At 37.3% G+C, this 18,243-nt stretch overlaps 1 protein-coding gene across 1 annotated transcript in view; it reads right to left on the reverse strand.

Annotated features, from left to right (window-relative positions):
* The window catches only part of UBE2K (ubiquitin conjugating enzyme E2 K), a 45,966-nt gene extending 27,723 nt beyond the window's left edge, over nucleotides 1-18,243 (reverse strand). Inside the window, exons 1-2 of the mRNA XM_033060983.2 lie at nucleotides 18,070-18,243; nucleotides 740-833 (exon numbers count right to left, since the gene is read on the reverse strand). Coding sequence (XP_032916874.1) covers nucleotides 740-833; nucleotides 18,070-18,132 — 157 coding nt within the window. The 5' untranslated portion in view covers nucleotides 18,133-18,243. The remainder of the gene's footprint in view (nucleotides 1-739; nucleotides 834-18,069) is intronic.

Genomic DNA, 18,243 nt, shown 5'->3' on the forward strand with positions numbered 1-18,243 from the left:
TTTAAATAGAAGGTATGTCTGCCAGTTCCATATGTATTATACATAAAATTTACACCTACCAGCACTACCGAGTAATTTTGTATCTCTGAAGAAGCATATTACATTAGCCTCTGTTAAAGCTTCTTTAAGGAAGTTACTTTGCATTTACCAGACTGCAGGAGATGCACAATTACTGCCATCAGCTTCAGTAAACTAGAAAATCAGTAAGGTATCATTTTTGAAGACAGTTAAAGATACGAAGTTCTATCAGAGTCCCCCACCTCAGTATAAACTAAGTATTGGGACACCCAAAATTAATCCAAAATTTAACTGCTACAGCATCTCTGCTTGAGACAGGAGAAAAGCAACATTTATGAATGATCACCACCAGACCACAGAAATACATGTACAGTCTGAAGCTCAGTTTCTTCATGCTTCATGGTTAAGGAGCTCAGACTGTCAAGACAGTAAACAAACTAAAAGTCAGAATTATACCAATTAAACCACAGTTTATATTTGTAAATTAACCTTGATATGGGATAGTCTATCCTACTGTAGAACAGATCCCTCTTCAGGCAACACAGAAGCTGAACTGAAATAGTTTTCTAAGCCTAAAATCTGTATATAAAAAAAAAAAAAATCAGACTATTTTAAAACACGTATCTCTACATTTTATGCTGTAATTATTTTTACAAACAAAGCATCCCAAGACACATGACTTGAAATGTACAATGATTGCATACACAAAAACTTTACTTGCCTTCATATGGTGTGTCCGGAGGTCCTGCTATTTCTCCTCTTAATTCTGTAAAATTCTCATCTACAAGATCTACTTTAATTTGATTTTTGCTCGTCTTAAAAATAAACAGAGAAACAAAGAATCATAAGTAAGCATTTGACATACAAATTTTCCCAAAAATACGCTGTTTTAAATTTTTAAAACAGTACTTTAAAGTAAGTAAACATTTAAAAATATAGTAACGTAAAGTTAATAGCTATCTTCCGGTTGAAATTTTACTTCATTAAAAAGACTCCTTGTGAAGCATTAGAAACTTCAATATTATTTATACTATCACTAGAATATGCAAAGCAATCCAGCAATATATCTAAAATTGCACTTCTAAGTTGACTATGTTTTGAAATTACTATGATCTTTCAAATCAGCAATTAATTCTACATATGTAAACTATAAAATTAAATTGACATCAATTCTTTTCATATTTAGACCAATTTAAAAAGACACATTTGTCACTTGCAATGGAACACAGAAAGACTTCCCCAAATGGAATAGTATTTTTAACATTACAATGCTCTAAACAGAATATTGTAAATATTAAGATCAGAATATTGTAATATATTAAGATCATGTATACCTTTAATATTTAGGCATAAGATACAATTTATGCGCTTCAATTTCATTGTCACCTCCACAACATTTTCACACCCCATATCAACTTCTCTACAAAATAAAAACACTTTACTTTGATACTGGAGAAAACATGTTTTCCAGAAACAGATTCTCAGAAGTGTTCAGTCAGAGTTACTCATTCCACTGAATTTGCTTTCCAGGTCCAGAGAGCAGTATCAGTGAAAATCATATATATGTCCCAGCCAGTAACTTTTACTGGGGGGTTGCAAAGCAAAATCTCCTTTTAGAAAGATGTACCATCAAGTTTTTACAGGTAATTACAGTTTTTTTCCATTTTGTTGCTTCTACATATTGTGCTCACTGACTGCTTACAGATTTCCCGATTCCTGTGTTATTTTTTCCAAGAACTCTTAGCATCTTCTCAGATCTTTTAAAATGGTTCCAAATAGTTCTATAAGAACTATTCTATAACTTCTATAAACTGTGCTTCTTTTCACCCTCAGAGTAAACCTGGTTACTGACAGGTACTAGAGAAGGGTTAAGTCATATAAAGTTGATAGGTGCCATCAGCTGGTTCTTGACTATCACTGATATGAACCATTTAGCACACAGAATTCACTGGACAACAGTTGGGAAATTACTTTTGTTTCTTTCCTCCAAGTGTTCTATCAAATCAGTCCCACCAAAATAAAGAGCACTCTCCTCACCAGAGATGTTCACAGACATTAAAAAAAATAAATAAAATCAAAGATTAGGTAAAAGTTTCACCATGTAAAAAATCCTAATTCGCTAAATTAATCCAATAGCGAACTGGGAGCTTTGAACATTTGTAGTTACATACATTTGTCTTTAGAACTTGAAGTCCCTTCAACTCACACAAATGAGGCAGCACCTGCAGCTCTCCACAACAGCCAGGCACTGTAAGAAATTCCCTCTCAGAATTCGGATTTGATCTTACAGGACATATTTTCTTGCAAGTTTTCCAACATCCCTTTTAATGTTTTTGCTCTCATATACTTCCAACTGTCAGTGTTCCAACACCTCACAATTTTAAAAAGCTTTCTTTAGTACAATTAGAAGTTACAATCTATTTATGCCCACTTGTGAAGCATTGTTTCCCAGCTTCAACGAGCTTTTTATATATGTAGTATTTATTCACCTTGCAAAATATGTGGCATTTACACTGATTTTCCAGCCTTAATTTTGCTTTAAACAAGCTGAAATTCTAATCTCACCATACTGTTTTTTTTAAAGAAAGGTTCTCTACTATGTCCCATGACCACCTAACCAGAGCTGCATAAACAAATTTAGATGTCTCAGAATCCATGCCACAAGAACTCTGTTGTGCTCACTAAAGATACATCACAACCAGCATAACCTAAGAAAGATGAAATATGTATTTTTCATAGCAGCATGACACAAGGCTCAAATCAAATAGCAAGAATCCCAGCAAGGATTCCTGCAGAAGTTTTTGTCCTTTCCAGTGACTGCACAGTGCTTTGTCAGAGGTACTGCCCCTGTGCATGGACTCTTCATGGCCAAAGCAGCTCACTAGTTTAAATAACCAATACAAGTGAGTCACTGTAACTATCTGCGCAGCTACCACAGTCACTCAAACCCCAGCTGAGCTTTTCCTGCTCTCCTTCTGCCAACATCACCTGGCAAGCTCCACCTTGATGGCAGGAGTTCTTGTTCTCTGCAAACAACTTTTCATTCAGAGGATTGTACTGATAGCAAACAGGATGAATTTCAATGATACAATCTATGGTTAAGCCATGCTGCAGCTTGCTTCATTTGCTACCTAGCATTCTACTTTTCTTCAGTGACCTGCACACTTGTAGTAGCCTGGATGTTCTCCTTCATATTCAGTTTCAATTAGTACCACACTATCTGGTTTTCACAACAAATCCTTCCCAACTCCATGAATTTGTTCGAAGTAAATCAAACACACAGTCTGTCACTAAGATCAGTTTCTTCCAAGAGCCAATGATCCTGGTTCCCACTTTGAGGTGACTGCTTGTATTACTACAGCTGTAGCTGTCTCCATGCCCTTATTTGCCTTGCACAGCACCTTAAGGAAAAACAGCAGGCAATACGGCATTGTTTTATTGCAGGGATTAATTTCTTTTTGTATTTATGTTAAAATTCTACCATGTCCTCCATATACCAAATTATTTTTTTCTTTATATAGCTGAAGATCCTTTTTTTCATGTTATTCTGACACTTTCCAAGGTTCAGCTCAGCTTCACCTTGACAAGTATTACTTTATCCTTCATCCCTGGAGAAACAGCACCAAAGTGACTATTAATCAAATTAAATCTGAAGTGTTTTCCTACAATATTTATCATTAATGAAGATCACATAGGATAAAATTGCTTAATTTTAGCAGTTCCAACAGAATAAATCCCTGGCCTCCACCTCTACCAACAATAGTGGTCTCCAAAAAATCTCTAACCCCAGTAACCTTAGCACAGCGTTTATGTATCAACTTGGGATCTCACGCCCCAAGTTGATTTTCCAGAAGCAGTTCTACAAAGACCTCAATATACTTCCACACCAAGTCTAAAACAGCATCACCTCCTCTTGATCCAGTAACAATTTAGTGCTTAAATCACTGGACTAGCTATTCCTGAAATATGAGCCATGCCATTACTCACAGCATTTATTTCCATAATTTCAGAGCTAAATTCTGTAACAATGCAATGCCCAAAAATCCATCAGTAAAATCCTTTTCATCCTTTTCTAGAAATCTACAAGTCCAACACTAGCAGAATTTTCCATTATCACACCTGAAAATTATTTTGATCAAGACTGATCAAATCAACCCAAACAATAAACAGAACACAAAACAGAGAGAAAGGAAAATTGATGCAACATACTACACAATGCATGATGCAATTCCCTCTTTTTTCTTTGATAGGTTAGATGTATTATGCACAGCCATTTTTTCTTTTTAAATGCATCCTTTAATTCACACTAGGGTGTAGTCAAAAGATGTGCTGTCTTTTAGAGCAACTCAACTGCTAAGATTCTTTCTGTACTGCTATAGTCAGGCTTAAAGCAATTTTATTCTGCCTTGTGGAAACAAAACCAAGCATAAGATTAAACTATAAGTATGATGCAGACAAGTTGGGGAGTATTCATATTATGCTCTTTTATTCACTACAAAAAGCTTTATCTTTAAAAAGAAACCAAACTGAATCAATCCTTCATGAAGGGTCATTCTGTGAGCATCTTCCAAACACAGGACACTCAATCACATTTATCACAGCAACCACTGACTGATAATACCTTGATTTATCTTTACCTGCTTCCTCTTTAAAAAAAATAATCCAGAAGTATATTGTCTAATTTTATATTTGAGTAACCTCCTTGCGAAGAACACCCAATCCATTCCAGCAGAAAATTTGAAGAGTAAGTTCTGCCAGTGTGAAGACTCAAACACAAACCTTCACTTCTACTACAATCATTTTAGAGAGCAGCTATGGACTCTATAATATTACTCTCAGTAGATAACAAGCTCTTCTGTTCTCCTTACTCACTACAGTCTCTTTCATTTCTTCATGGCCTATTATCCTCTTCACTATTCCAATACCTCTACTCTTAAAAATCCAAAGTTTTCCCTGATATAAAATAAACAGACAAAGCCATTACATATCAATACAAAAGAGCATTCTAAGACAAGCTATTAAAAACTGCATTTTTCTTCTAAATTTTCTCGCAAACAAAATACTACTTACTATATTTACTAAAAGCAGAAGAAAATTATATTTCCAAAGTTTGATCCTGGGGTAAGTCTACTTCATGAAGACTGAAGTAGAGCAAATTGCATTTTTTAGAACTAGGAATTATAAGTACATTAGAACTTTTTATGCCTTCCAAAAAAGCCACCAAGTTCTTCAGTTATTTTGATACAAAGACTACCAGAGAATCAATCTCAAGCAATCAGTGTAAAAATGCCTACTATCAGAGCTGGTGATATATGGACAGATACTGATAGGTTGTACTCAAAATGAAAGAATAAGATGTTTCTAATTAATTTTTCTTTAATTATATGGCCAGCATTCTTGGCATGTTTTGAACTCTCTTGAGTAGAAGCAAAAAACCACGAACAAACAAACCCAAACTCCAAATAAATTTCTCACATTTCCATGTCAGTCATGGCTACCAAACATCCTAAACTTAATACTGGATGATGGTGACATGCAAAAAAAGTTCCAAGTTTTCCTAGAATCAACCAGCTCTACTTACTGTCTCCATGACAATATCTTCACATTTTAATAAATATCTTCACTTTTAATAAATAACTCTACTGAAACATGAATGCATCCATTAGCAAACATACTATCTTTTTAACTATTGGTGTCAAAACTAAAAAAGGAAATCACATTTATTAGCAATATCAATAACTTCAGCATGTCATTTTAAAAATAATAAAGTAGTGACAAACTGAATTATTATTTGCATGTTCTAGGTCTGTCTTCTCTTCTTATATATTCTGACACCATGTGCAAATTCTTGTCAAGTATCTTTGGGTATAAGGGCCAAGGTGGTAAATAGGATTTATAAAAAAAAAGAAAACACATAAAACCACCTTAAACAGAATTAGATCTGGAATTTAAAACCCAGTGGCTACTTCTGAATTATGCTGTACAAGGGGAAAAAAGCCTCCAACAACAACAACAACAAAAAGAACAAAGAAACAAAACCAAACAAAATCACAAAACCCTGCTTTTCCATACAGGAGTTAATTACCTGTCTGTGATTTTACTGGTCTTATAAAATTATTCTCTTCTATCTCAAGGGGAACATTTCTATATTGGATCAAGTGCTATTATTTTCTGTCAATTTATTTTGTTTTACAGAAGGGAACTCACAGAAAACTCTAGAAACAAATGTATGTATATAAACAAAACTAATCCAGAAAAAACTAACTGGAAAAGATAAGTATATGTGATAAATTATGTATATAAACATTGCAGAAAAATCAGCTATGTATTAAAACTCTGTAATGATTTGGGGCTTTAAGAATAGCCCCTTACACATTAAGAAAGAGTTTTACGAAGTGACAAAAATCTTAAAGCACATGCAAAAATTTCAGCAGAGAATAAGGAATAAACTTGAAAAATTTCTCTGGAATCTTTTCAACCAAGGACAAAGTTTGTGAAGGAGGTTTTGTTCATGTAAAATGTTTTCAATCACTAATTATTTCCCCAATCACAGAAACAAAATATAATTACTTCTTTATCTTTCACAGAGGATTTTAAAATCATTGATTCATCTATGACATAAATTGGCAAAACCCACTTTTGAAGCTACCTGAAGTCTAATAAAAAATTAGTTACTTCTTTATTACAACCATGACTTACAAATGTGAAGTAGGTACTTTTGAACATCCTAACATTTTATACTGACATTATAAGGTTCGATATTTAATAAAATTAAGTAAGACATTCTCTACCCTAGTCTGAAGCCATGCTTGCACAATTAAACTGTCACAGTATAAAGTTACTAGTGTCTTATAAACTCTTTTTATAGTCCCACCCGTTTTATATTCTAACACAACCATCTTATTCTACACCAAAATCTGGCATGAACATATCTCACCAGATTTACTGGAAAAGATCACGTAACTGTCCCAGTGAAATCCATAACACGATTTTTGCACAAGACCATCAGTACTCCACAGCAACTTGTATCGAGCAAAGGACTCCAATATTTCAGCAGCAATTTACTCCATTAAACAATTATTTAAATAAATTAAAGAACAAAACCAAGTTCATCATTCTTATCCTATTTACCAACTTTTTGCAAATCTGTGGAAAATATTCAAAGGAATTTTGTTTAGCAATGTTTATCTTATTTTCTTACGCTCTTTTGCTAAGGTGCCATTCTGAACTTAGTCCAAATGGTTCAGGTCTCCCTTCCTCACTGACATGCCAGAAAGGAAGATTTTTAATAAAGGCTTGCCTCTTCAGCTGCTGTCTAAGAAGTCAATACCAGCCTCTCATCTCCCTTCTTTTCAAACCTAACACTCTCCCTTCTTAACCCCCTTGCTACCAGAGTAGCAAGAGTAGGCCAGAGTAAGTGTACTGCATCCATTCAGTTCCCTCTTTCACAAGAAATGGGAAGACATAAAAGACAGAGGAGGTATCACTCAACTAGGCAGCAAAGTGCAGTGCACTGTCATGCAGCAAAACTGCAAATTCAACACAGAAAAAAAAAAAAAAAAAAAAAATTTTTTATAATCCCACTGCCACCCCCTCAAAGAGCTACCAAAGCAAGAGGAAATACTTAAACACTTCCAAAATATTTCTTAAGACTCAGTCCAGCTTAAAAGCAAAATCAAGTGCATATCCTGAGCTTGATTATTAAGAGAAGCAGAAATGCCACATAATTACCACAGTGCTATGAAGCACACACGCTACACACAGCTGAGATCAGCAGTTCACATCTGCATTCTAGAGCAAGCGCCTGCTGACCTTCAAAGCACAGAGCAACACCAGAGTTAAACATTCCAGCGTCTGGGGCAGGGCAAATAGAAGAGAGGAAACTCCTCTGTCTAAAGAACTTTAAAGAGCAGTTTTCTAGATAAGAAAGGGTCAATATCAAAAATGCATTTCCTTAAAATGCTCCCATGTTCTTTAAACCTATCAACAATTTCAGTCATGAAAGTTCTACCACATTTCACATTCTATTTCATTCTCCCCAGATTAACATATATTTTCTAGGGTTACATCTTTCTAGTAAAACTAGGTGACATTGCTTTTGCATACTATTTGTTCCACTGAATAATCAAAATACTATGTTACTAATAAGTAACTTGTATTTTAATGTATCTAAGGAGCTACAAGTATGAATACTGTGTGAGATCTGTATTACGGGTAGTTTGACAGTCTAGAATTTTTGTATTTATCACAATATACAAGAAAAATACTGAGGGATATTCTTTTTCTGTCAGAACACAAAATACTTCAAATATTAAAACCATCTTCATTTGGCAATAGTTATACCTGGAGCATCACAAAGTTTTAGTAGAATTTTTTAAATTTAAGGTTGGTAAATACCCACTCCTGCTAATGTTCAGCTGTTAAAACATCATTCTACCAGAACACATAAGAGACTGTACTTCCACAGCACCTTAAACCAGTGTAGCAGCAGCCAAGGTCATACTTCCTTTCTGCTTAGAGAATTTATGTAAAGGAAGGGGTAAGATTTTGTGTATGCATTCACATAATGTACAGCAAACATCTGAAATAAACACATATTAGTAAGACAGTTCTTTCATTTTAACCCAATCCCTGATTTAATTCACCACAAACACTGCAAATAAGAAGCATAAAAGCAGGAAGAAGAAATGAGTCTGCAAGAGGAATGTAACACTGCTTCTTGGAACTGCCTTAGGACAAGTTAAAAGAATCCTGAAACTTCAGCTCTAGTTAGTGTCTATTTAAAGTATTTCTAACAAAACCATTGCATTCATCAGGGAGACCAGAGGTGTAACAGACACAGTTCTCGTGGCATAAGCCCTATGTGCAGTAGTCACACAGTCACTGCTTGTCTCACTGAGGGATAGTTGGTTAAACTGGTAAAGCTGTGCCATGAAAGGTGTGTACACAACTGCGGATGTACTCTCCTGTACTCCTCTAAGGGCCCCTGCAGAAGCTGTGTCGAGCTATGCAAGATACTTCCAATACCTCAAAGCATAAATCATGTGCAAGGTTACCCAAATGTGATCTGAGCCCACTAAGATACTCAACATCAGTGTGGGCACAGTGCAAAGGACTTCTGTTCCCTTCAGAAAAATAAGTGGGGAAAGAAAAGATGTTTTTTTTCCTATATTTTTATGCATTATTCTGTTTTGAATGTAGATCTGAAATACCCTGAAGATAAAGTGTGTTTTAATAATAATTTTGAACCACCTTTTGAATTAATCGTTTTATGAACATACAAAATCATTTGATGCAGACTCTGCAGTCAATTCTGTGTATCTACCCTACTTAGGTTAGCAGTTCTACATATAGAGGAATCATAGGATTCAGTTCATTTTAAACTGATTATGCTAATTCAGTCTCAGAGCTTGAAGACTTGCGAAAATAGCTCAGAACAGTTTTTCTGTACTAGCTTCCCACATGGACACCCTTATTCCAAAGAGGAAGGGCTTACCTAAACACCACGAAGGCTCTAAGAGCTTCCAGAGAAAATACAACAGCTACCATGATCTCCATTCATGTATGCTACCTTATTTCCTCATAGCCTCCTGTACTTTAACACATCCTAACACAGCAAAAACTCACAAATACTTTCTCACAGTTCCCTTACAGCTAAAAATAAAAAGTTCAATACTTTCAGCTTGAGCTAAAATACATGTCTAAGTAAAATATGGACTAATGTATTTGTGGGTTTGAGTTTTTATCTCCCTACCTGAAACACTCTATAGACATGTTTAGAATCTGAAGGCATATTACCTTAAACCTGCCTTTTTTAAAGTAACTAGACTTAGTCTTTCATTAGTCTTTCCCAATCTGAACTGTTATCATACCGACTAATAATGAACAAAAATTATTACATAATGAACTTCAGTTAGTTTCCTGTGTGTTTTGTGACAAGGCAGACAGGACAGTCCTTATTAGCAATCCAACAGAAGAACGATACACAGGATGAGCCCAGCTCTCTCAGACATCGGCACAGCCAAACTGGAGTTATGACTGCAGGTGTCCAATAAAGCATAACACTGAATGAAGCTTCTTCTGTAGCCATTGACATTCACAGTATCTCCCTCCTGTGCAGACACTTGGATGGATAAACAGGAGCAATCCACGACTTTAGCACAATTCTGTTGCAATATGCTAGATTAACAAACATAGATCTGGTACTCAACAAACTTATTTTTGCTACCGACAGAGATACTTTATTTACGATGCAGATACTATTTTGTTAAATACTCAGAGCAAGCATATTCAAGTGCTCCCAACTCAAATATTACAAATATTGTATTTGTATATTTATTGTATTGATATAATATCCAGGAAAATGCTGGATAAATCAAGAGTGCAGAATTCCTGTTGGACTACATCCAACTCAGAATATTTGGTGAGTCTGTAAAACATCCCTAGAGTGCCATATAGAATATTATTTGCCAAAATTCCTATTCTTTGCCATAAAATAACTAAATTGATTCCTTTTCTATATCTAAAATGCAACAGTTTTACCTAGCTTGTCAAAGACAAAAAGATAGTCTGTATCTTAATGATAAACTAACCTAAAGCATTTTCTCAATTTAATACCAGCAGCACTTATTAGTGTAAAAGTGATGAAGTATAATAATGGCAACCATTCTTATTAGGATTATGAAATCTAGGAATCTAAAAACCATTTTAACAGGTAAATAATTTAAGAACTACTCTAAGTACCTGCACTAGCTTAATACAAAGTAAAGACCACTGGACTGTTAACCAGCACTTTCTTGCAGTTTATACTTACACAGATTTACTATGATTATATGTTAACTTTATTTAAATCTCATACTACAAAAAGTGAACTAACCTTAGGACTTGTACACTTCCTTTTTTTTAAAGCCAAACTCCTGGAAACAAGCACAGAATAACGAATGCAAGACTGGAATTAGTAAAGGATTGGCTAATTTCTAACACTGCTTTAGGTCCACAGAGGGTTGTTATCAGAGGGTACCACCATCAGCTACAACCTGTCCCCTCATCCTAAACTGACTAATCCACTCCTGTAACCAGGAACTGCTCTCTGTCCTCAGGTTTTTATGATGTACCAAAGACAACCAAATGAGTCTACCTCCAATGAGGACTTCAGTTTTTCTCTTTCTGTTTTCACTTACTCCCAAGGTCTTTAGGACTCTGCCAACTGATATGTAGACCACTCAGTAGAAATCTGGACCCCACTGGATAAACATTAAAAGTCACCAACTGAACACAGGAAAAAGCAACAGACCTAGCCTTCTCTACACAAATATTCCCACTACCAGTACTTGGCAAACTCATAGGTCTGGTCAAATGATCACTGATATTGGATATTTCAAATCACACATTTGAGTAGTATTTCTAATACTAGTACTGGTTAGTATCTACATAATACTGATCCTAAAAGTGCACTGGTATTACAGAACTTCAGAAACAGCTACATGGTACAGGTAAAGAGGCGTTAACTATAAATAACCAAATAACTCCGAAAGATCATCCCAGATGTGAGAATAACATGCAGTTTTCTCACCACTTACAGACAAACTTGTTTGAATGGCAAAGACCTACAGAACCATTCTCCATTATTTTCCAGTACAAACTAGAAGATATAACCAACACACCACAGACAGGATTACGAAAACCAAAGATGCACACAATCTCTATAATAATGTTTTTCTTATAAATTAATGGTAGAACGCAATCTTAAAGACTTTATCAAGTAAGATGCATTCTCTGCTGGGCACAAAAGTCAAGTGTGAAAGTAATGGTGTTATATTATGCATTAACAGGAAACAGGTCTAAATCTTGTCTTGCCTAAAACTGTAGGCATGGCTAAAAACACAGCAGACAAAATTATTTTTGGTAACATACAAAAGATCTCACAAACAATATTTAAGTTAAGATGATATGCACATTTCAGAGAAATGAAGCTTAAAGAAATAGTACTAATCTTGTATTTGTTCTACTTTCAGGGCTCCAAAGTAGAAGTTGTGCAAAATAAAAACCCTGAAAGCTTTGTATCTACCAGAAAAACTCAGCCTCCAATTTGAAAGGGAAGAGGATTCATTATTGTCATACAATAGTGAAAATTTCTAAACAAAAAAGAAACAGTCTGCTTTAAAATTTTTCTGTTTGTTTACAGGGGAGGGTTTTACCAGATGTGGCAACAGAGTTGGAACCCTTTTATGTCTTCTCTGACAAACAGAAACAGTAATTAAAAACCAAACTTACACCAGAGATTCTGTAATCACGCAGGTAGAGACAGCTGGGTGGCTTGTAGTCCCTACCTCCTGCTCAAAGCAGGTCCAATGTGAGCAGGTTGTTTAAGAATTTGTTGAGTTTTGAATAACTCCAAGGACAAGGATTCTGCAATCTTGCTGATCATGCTGCTTAAATGTTTTTTTCCCAGTGTCTGGTCAGAATTTCCCATGTTCCAGCTTGTGTCTGCCACCTCTTACCATATCCCCATGCACTTCTGAGACAAGTCTGGTGTTTCTCAGCTCCTCATTAGGTATTTACAGATAACAGGAAGGTGTCCCTCTCAATAGTTCTCCCAACAAAATCAACTCTTTCACCTTCTTCTCACTCATCTTGCGGTCCAGTCCCTTAACCACCCTGAAAGTTTCCTGCTCAGTTCATTGGAGTATGTATCTGAACACAGAACACCACACATGTTCTCGCAAGCATAGAACAGAGGTGAAGAATCACTCCCCACAACCCATGACTGTATTCTTGCTAATGCAACCCACTACGTGGTTGGACTTCATTGTCACCATCGTGTTCAACCTACTCTTCACTAGGCCATGAAGTTCTTTTCCTGCTAGACTGCTTCATTTCCAATTAGTCTCCTGACCGTACATACGGATGGGTGGAATTACTTCCTCCCAGGTGCATGACTTGGTACCTACCTCAGCTGAGCTTCAAAAGGTTCCTGCCAGGACACTGATTTCTTCAGCATACTAAGATCCCTTTTTGCATAGTAGCCCCAAGCTCCAGTGTGCTAAAACCCTCCTCACAATCTTTTTTAATCATATTCAGGCCTTCTGAGAGACTGAGGAGACCAGTACCAATATAATGCCACTTAAAATGTTCCTATGTTTACACCTTTTTATACCTTTACGTCTGTCAATCAACTGAACACAGTCAAGCTTTATTCACACAAACAGTTGTCCTGGTTTTGGCTGGGACAAAGTTAATTTTTTTCCTAGTAGCTGGTACAGGGTTGGGTTTTGGATTTAGTCTGAGAATAATGTTAATAACACACTGATGTTGCTGGGTACAGTTTACTCTAAGTCAAAGACTTTTTAGTTTCCCATGCTCTGCCAGTAAGCACATGCACAGGAAGCCAGGAGGGTGCATGGCCAGGACAGCTGACCCAAACTGGCCAAAGGGATGTTCCATCCCGTAGAATGTCATACTCAGTATAGAAACTGGGGTGATTGGCTGGGAGCTGCTAATTGCTGCTGGGATAGGCTGGGAACAGATGAACAGGTGGTGAGCAATTGCACTGAGCATCCCTTGTCTTTCTCTGGGTTTATTCCTCTCTCTCTTTTAGTAATCTCCCTTTTCATTATTATTACTATACTTTACCTTATTTAAATTATTAAACTGCTCTTAACTCATGGGTTTTACCTTTTCCCAATTCTCCTTCCTAGCCCATTGTGGGGAGTGGGGCATCTGATCGAGCAGCTGCATGGTACTTAGCTGCCCCTGGGATTAAACAATGACAACAATTCCAGTGCACTCACTAAACCTCTACTGACTTCAATGTGACTATTCGTACAATTCAAAAGTTAAGCACATGTATCAGCATAAAATGTATACTGTTTAAAAAAAAAATGTTGCTGACTCAGCAAGCATAATAGAAGACATCTCATTGTTATAAATACCTGCATTGATTCTACATGATAAATAGGAAGAAAAACAAGACACCTACTAACACTAAAGCACAATTACAGCTAGAAGCCTCCATGTTAGTGAATTCAGTATCTAGCACCCAAGACTGCCCAAATGTAAACAAACTAAAGCAATGACGTTTTTCTGAGCTGAAGATTAAAAATCTATGGCTTTTCCAAACAGCAAGAAATTTCCAGAGATGCTACTTAGTATCTTGCTATATACTGACATAAATGACAAGATCACTACAGTCAATTATAAAAGGCAACATGAGAGCTACTCACTATGTCTTTACAAGTCTAAGAAAGGTATGGCAGATTAATTATTTTTCCCTTCCCTTTTGCCTGTAAATCACTGAAACACATAGCAGACTCCAAAACAAACACTCGTTTCCTTCTTGGAAATCAAGTACTTGAAGTTTTTGTTCTTAACCTACTATCTTTGCTTGAATGCTGTTTTGGTTTCAATCAAGCTACAAATTTACACTGATACTTCATATATCTGTTCATGAAGATACTCATATTCCATAACTGTAGCTGAGTTTAATCTACTCTCAGCTCTACCTGGATTTACCTGCTATAAATGTCCCCTCATATTTGTAAGAGAAGAACACTTCATGGTAGATATACCAGCAACCCTCATCTTGCTAGAAGGAAGCTATGTTTTCCGATGCGTCACCTTCAGTATCAGATTGGAGTTTTGACTGAAAAAGGTATCAATTAGTAGAAAACACCTTATATTTCCACATGATAAAACAAAGTGGATGGCCAATTAAACACTGAATCCTTCACTGCTAGCATAGTGTAATTTCTTCAAAGTAAACACTGATGCCTTACTAAATTACAAAAACAAGTCACACAAAATGATCAATTACAACACATCTCAGCATCACTCCTTAAGTGACTACAAGATCTTTCATATGTTTCTATTCATTATTAAATGCCAGGCAAGTTCTCCCTCTCATAAAATAGCAGTTTATAAACAGAGAGAAGGTAAGCATTTGGCTATCCAATGCAGTATTCCAGTAATTTAATCCAAAAATAATATCAGCTAACCTTCACTAAAACTTTTTCCTACTTAGTAAAAGTGGGATATTATTCTCCTTCCACCTCTTTATTGGTTTCTCCATCACGCTGCAGCTTCATACTTTTGTTCAAAATACATTTTGTAGCCTTAGAATTTCAGCCCATAAAACCAACAAAACAACACATTAATGAAATGATAGAACAAGAAGAAAGATAAACTGGAACATCTGATCTCTTGCCTACACATATTTATCAGTCAAGTTACTACCTAGACTAACTTAACAACTTCATCTTTGTTACAAATGCACAATGCCTCGCCTATCTTAGAACTGTAAAGCTTTCTCCACACACAGAAGTAAAAAAGTTGAAAAATCATACTTTAGAGAGCACTCCTGACAAAGAAACTTTAGTTAGTTTTATCTACTTAATTCAAATATTTAAGAGATGTAAAGTTATAGGTATTTCTCTTAAATAGCTGCTTATTTAACATAATGTTGTGTATTAGAAATAATAAAGCAAACAGAGCAGAAGCACTTTTCCTCAAGACTGAAAAGACTTTAAATACTTTTACAAAACACTCAAGAAGTCCTAGACTCAACTTAAAAATATGGAAGATCCTTCATCTCTTATCTGTAAGCGGAGAGCAAGGTAGTATTTCACATTTTAGCTATTTCCCAGAAATTGCATTCAAGAAAACAGGAAGGGCTAAGTAATATGAAAAGTATATTTAGTCCTGAGTAGCAAGGATTTATTGATCCTTATCCATAGCATTAAGAATTCTTTCTTCATTTGGAATTTAGCACTTCCAACAAACACATACTTCAAATGCAGAAGGAATTAACTACCATCCAGTTGCTCCATTTTAAAAACATTTCTGGTTCCACCACTCTATTTCAGCATAAGGGCGAGTAGTGGAAGAAGACAGAACAAACTTCCTAGGTACTTTTCTCCCTGTGTGCCTACCCCCTTCCCAGGCATTTCTGCTCCTATGAGGAAACAGGGGGGGAGGGGCCACTCCTCAAGTAGTTCAAAGCATTAAATCAAGAATAATTTAAGAACAGATAATGTGAGCCACTCTGCCTTCAGAGTGGGACTTACAAACTTCTAAACAACAAATTTAGCATCGCTCTTCATTGAAAAGTCTTATTTCTTTTTAAAGAAACCAGGTTTAATAATAATTTTAGTAAATAGTAAGAAAACTGCTTTTTAAAAATATTTTTCTTTGTAGTATTTAGTTGGACCTTCATTCATCATCCCAATCCACGTGTTTTCGCACACAGTGATAATTACATCATAGTCTGACTGCCCTGGAATGTACAAACACTGACAAAAAACTTTGCATGCAACTTTGATAACCACTGAATAATGCTGAAATTTTGCATTTAAGACATGGGAGTTAGTATAGTCTGTAAACAGCAATTTTTTACATACTAATATATCAGCATGACACTCAGGTAAGCTTGCTAATGGCAGGAAAAAAAGAAATACAGAGTCTGCTGTATTACGATTTTGAAATTCCATTAATTGAATTTCATAAGAATTATGACCTTTTTACTGGCTAGCTTTAAGCAGTTCAAAGGCTATTTTATAATAATATCCATTTCCAAAATTCTGTAACCGAGTCCTGCAGACTAAACAAACAGAAATAATCAAAAATGTGCACACTGGATCCAACCTTTACAATAAAGAAATTTACTATGGACCTCCCCCAAAACCTATATAAGTTAAGGTTTCTTCTTTTTTTTCTACATAAAACAAAGGGAAATGGTTTTGAAGCCTTTAGAAAGCACTTCCAAATAGACTTCTTTGTTTCCACAGTATCAGCTGGTTATACAGGGTATGAGGTCTACATTCTCTAGCTTTGGTATAAAGGTATCCACCTAGAAATTTCTCTTGGTCTCCATGCAATTCTGTATTTGCTGTGCAATAGCTTGGCAAAATCAGCCAGGACTCTAAAGGTAGCTGTAAAACAAGCCCCGTACATTTTTCTAGTAAGTTCAAGCAGCATAGCAACAACGTTGTTAGCACACAATTTAAAAGTACATCAACTACTGCAACCCTAAACATGTTTCCCTTAAGCCATTAGTATTTTCAAAAATTATCCTCTCGATTTTTTCTCTGTGAATATGTCCAGATTTCTGAAACACTAGCCTTAAGAGTTACATATTCACATTAATATTTCACAAGGATCTAACCTGCAACATCATCCCAAGTAGGACAATGACGACACAACCATTAAAACCTATCTGGCTGACGTCCACCAACTCAGACACCGACATAGCTAAAGCTGTATTGATGCAGCCCTGCAAACACTGTTATTTATTCCCCCAAACTGATCAGAACTTCTTTACTGCTGCCCTGAAAGTAGTCAGCCTCTTTTACTGACCACCACATACCTCTGAACATACTGATCAGGAAACGAGGTAACATGACTGAAATGAGTGAGGCTTTAAAAGCATCCATCTGAAGGTGAGTAAGCCTGCAGTGGGATAAAGGAAGTTCTGTATGCAGGGAAGCTAAATGGGGGTTTAATAGCAACCGCTCAAAAACACCAAACCCTAAACCCGTACATTGCAGCCTCTGGCACTGGCGAGCTAAAGGGGTCAGCTGAAGGGGATGTGCGGGGATCACGTACCCCCACCTCACCCTCCCCAGTCCGCCTCATCCATCCCTCCCGGGGCCGCGCGGGCGGACGCGGGAGGGCGCGTGCCGGGGGCCCCCGCGGAGGCCGGGCCGGCCCCACCCGACCCGCCCCGTGGCCTCCGGCCTGGCGGCGCTCCCGAGCACCGACCGCCGGGAGCCCTCGCCGGAGGCCGGCCCGCCCAGCCTCTTCGGGCCCTGCCGCCGCGTTTCCGCGGCCCCCTCCTCCTCCTCCTCCCAACGGCTGGCGGGCCTCGTCTCCCCAGGAATCGCCATTCCCCTCCCAGATGCCGTGGGACGGGCCCACCTCCAGCACGGGGAGGTGGGGCCGAGGGGGGTGCGGGGTCCCCGCGAAGGCCGGCGGGGCGCCCGCACCGTCCGCTGCTGCCCACGCTCACACGGAGGAGGGTGGCGGCGGCGCGCAGGGGGAGGGGGGAGAGGCTCTGACCTCTTCGCTCTTCAGCACCTCCTTGAACTCCCGCTTGATCCTCTGCACCGCGATGTTGGCCATCTCCGCAGCGGGCACCCCTCGCCCCCTCCGCGCCGGGCCCAGCGAGCTCCGCCGCCGCTCCGCTGGAGAACTCCCGGCCCTACCAAAATGGCGCCCGCGCCGAGCATGCGC

The sequence above is a fragment of the Catharus ustulatus genome, chromosome 5, assembly GCF_009819885.2.
Source record: "Catharus ustulatus isolate bCatUst1 chromosome 5, bCatUst1.pri.v2, whole genome shotgun sequence".
Classification (NCBI taxonomy): domain Eukaryota; kingdom Metazoa; phylum Chordata; class Aves; order Passeriformes; family Turdidae; genus Catharus; species Catharus ustulatus.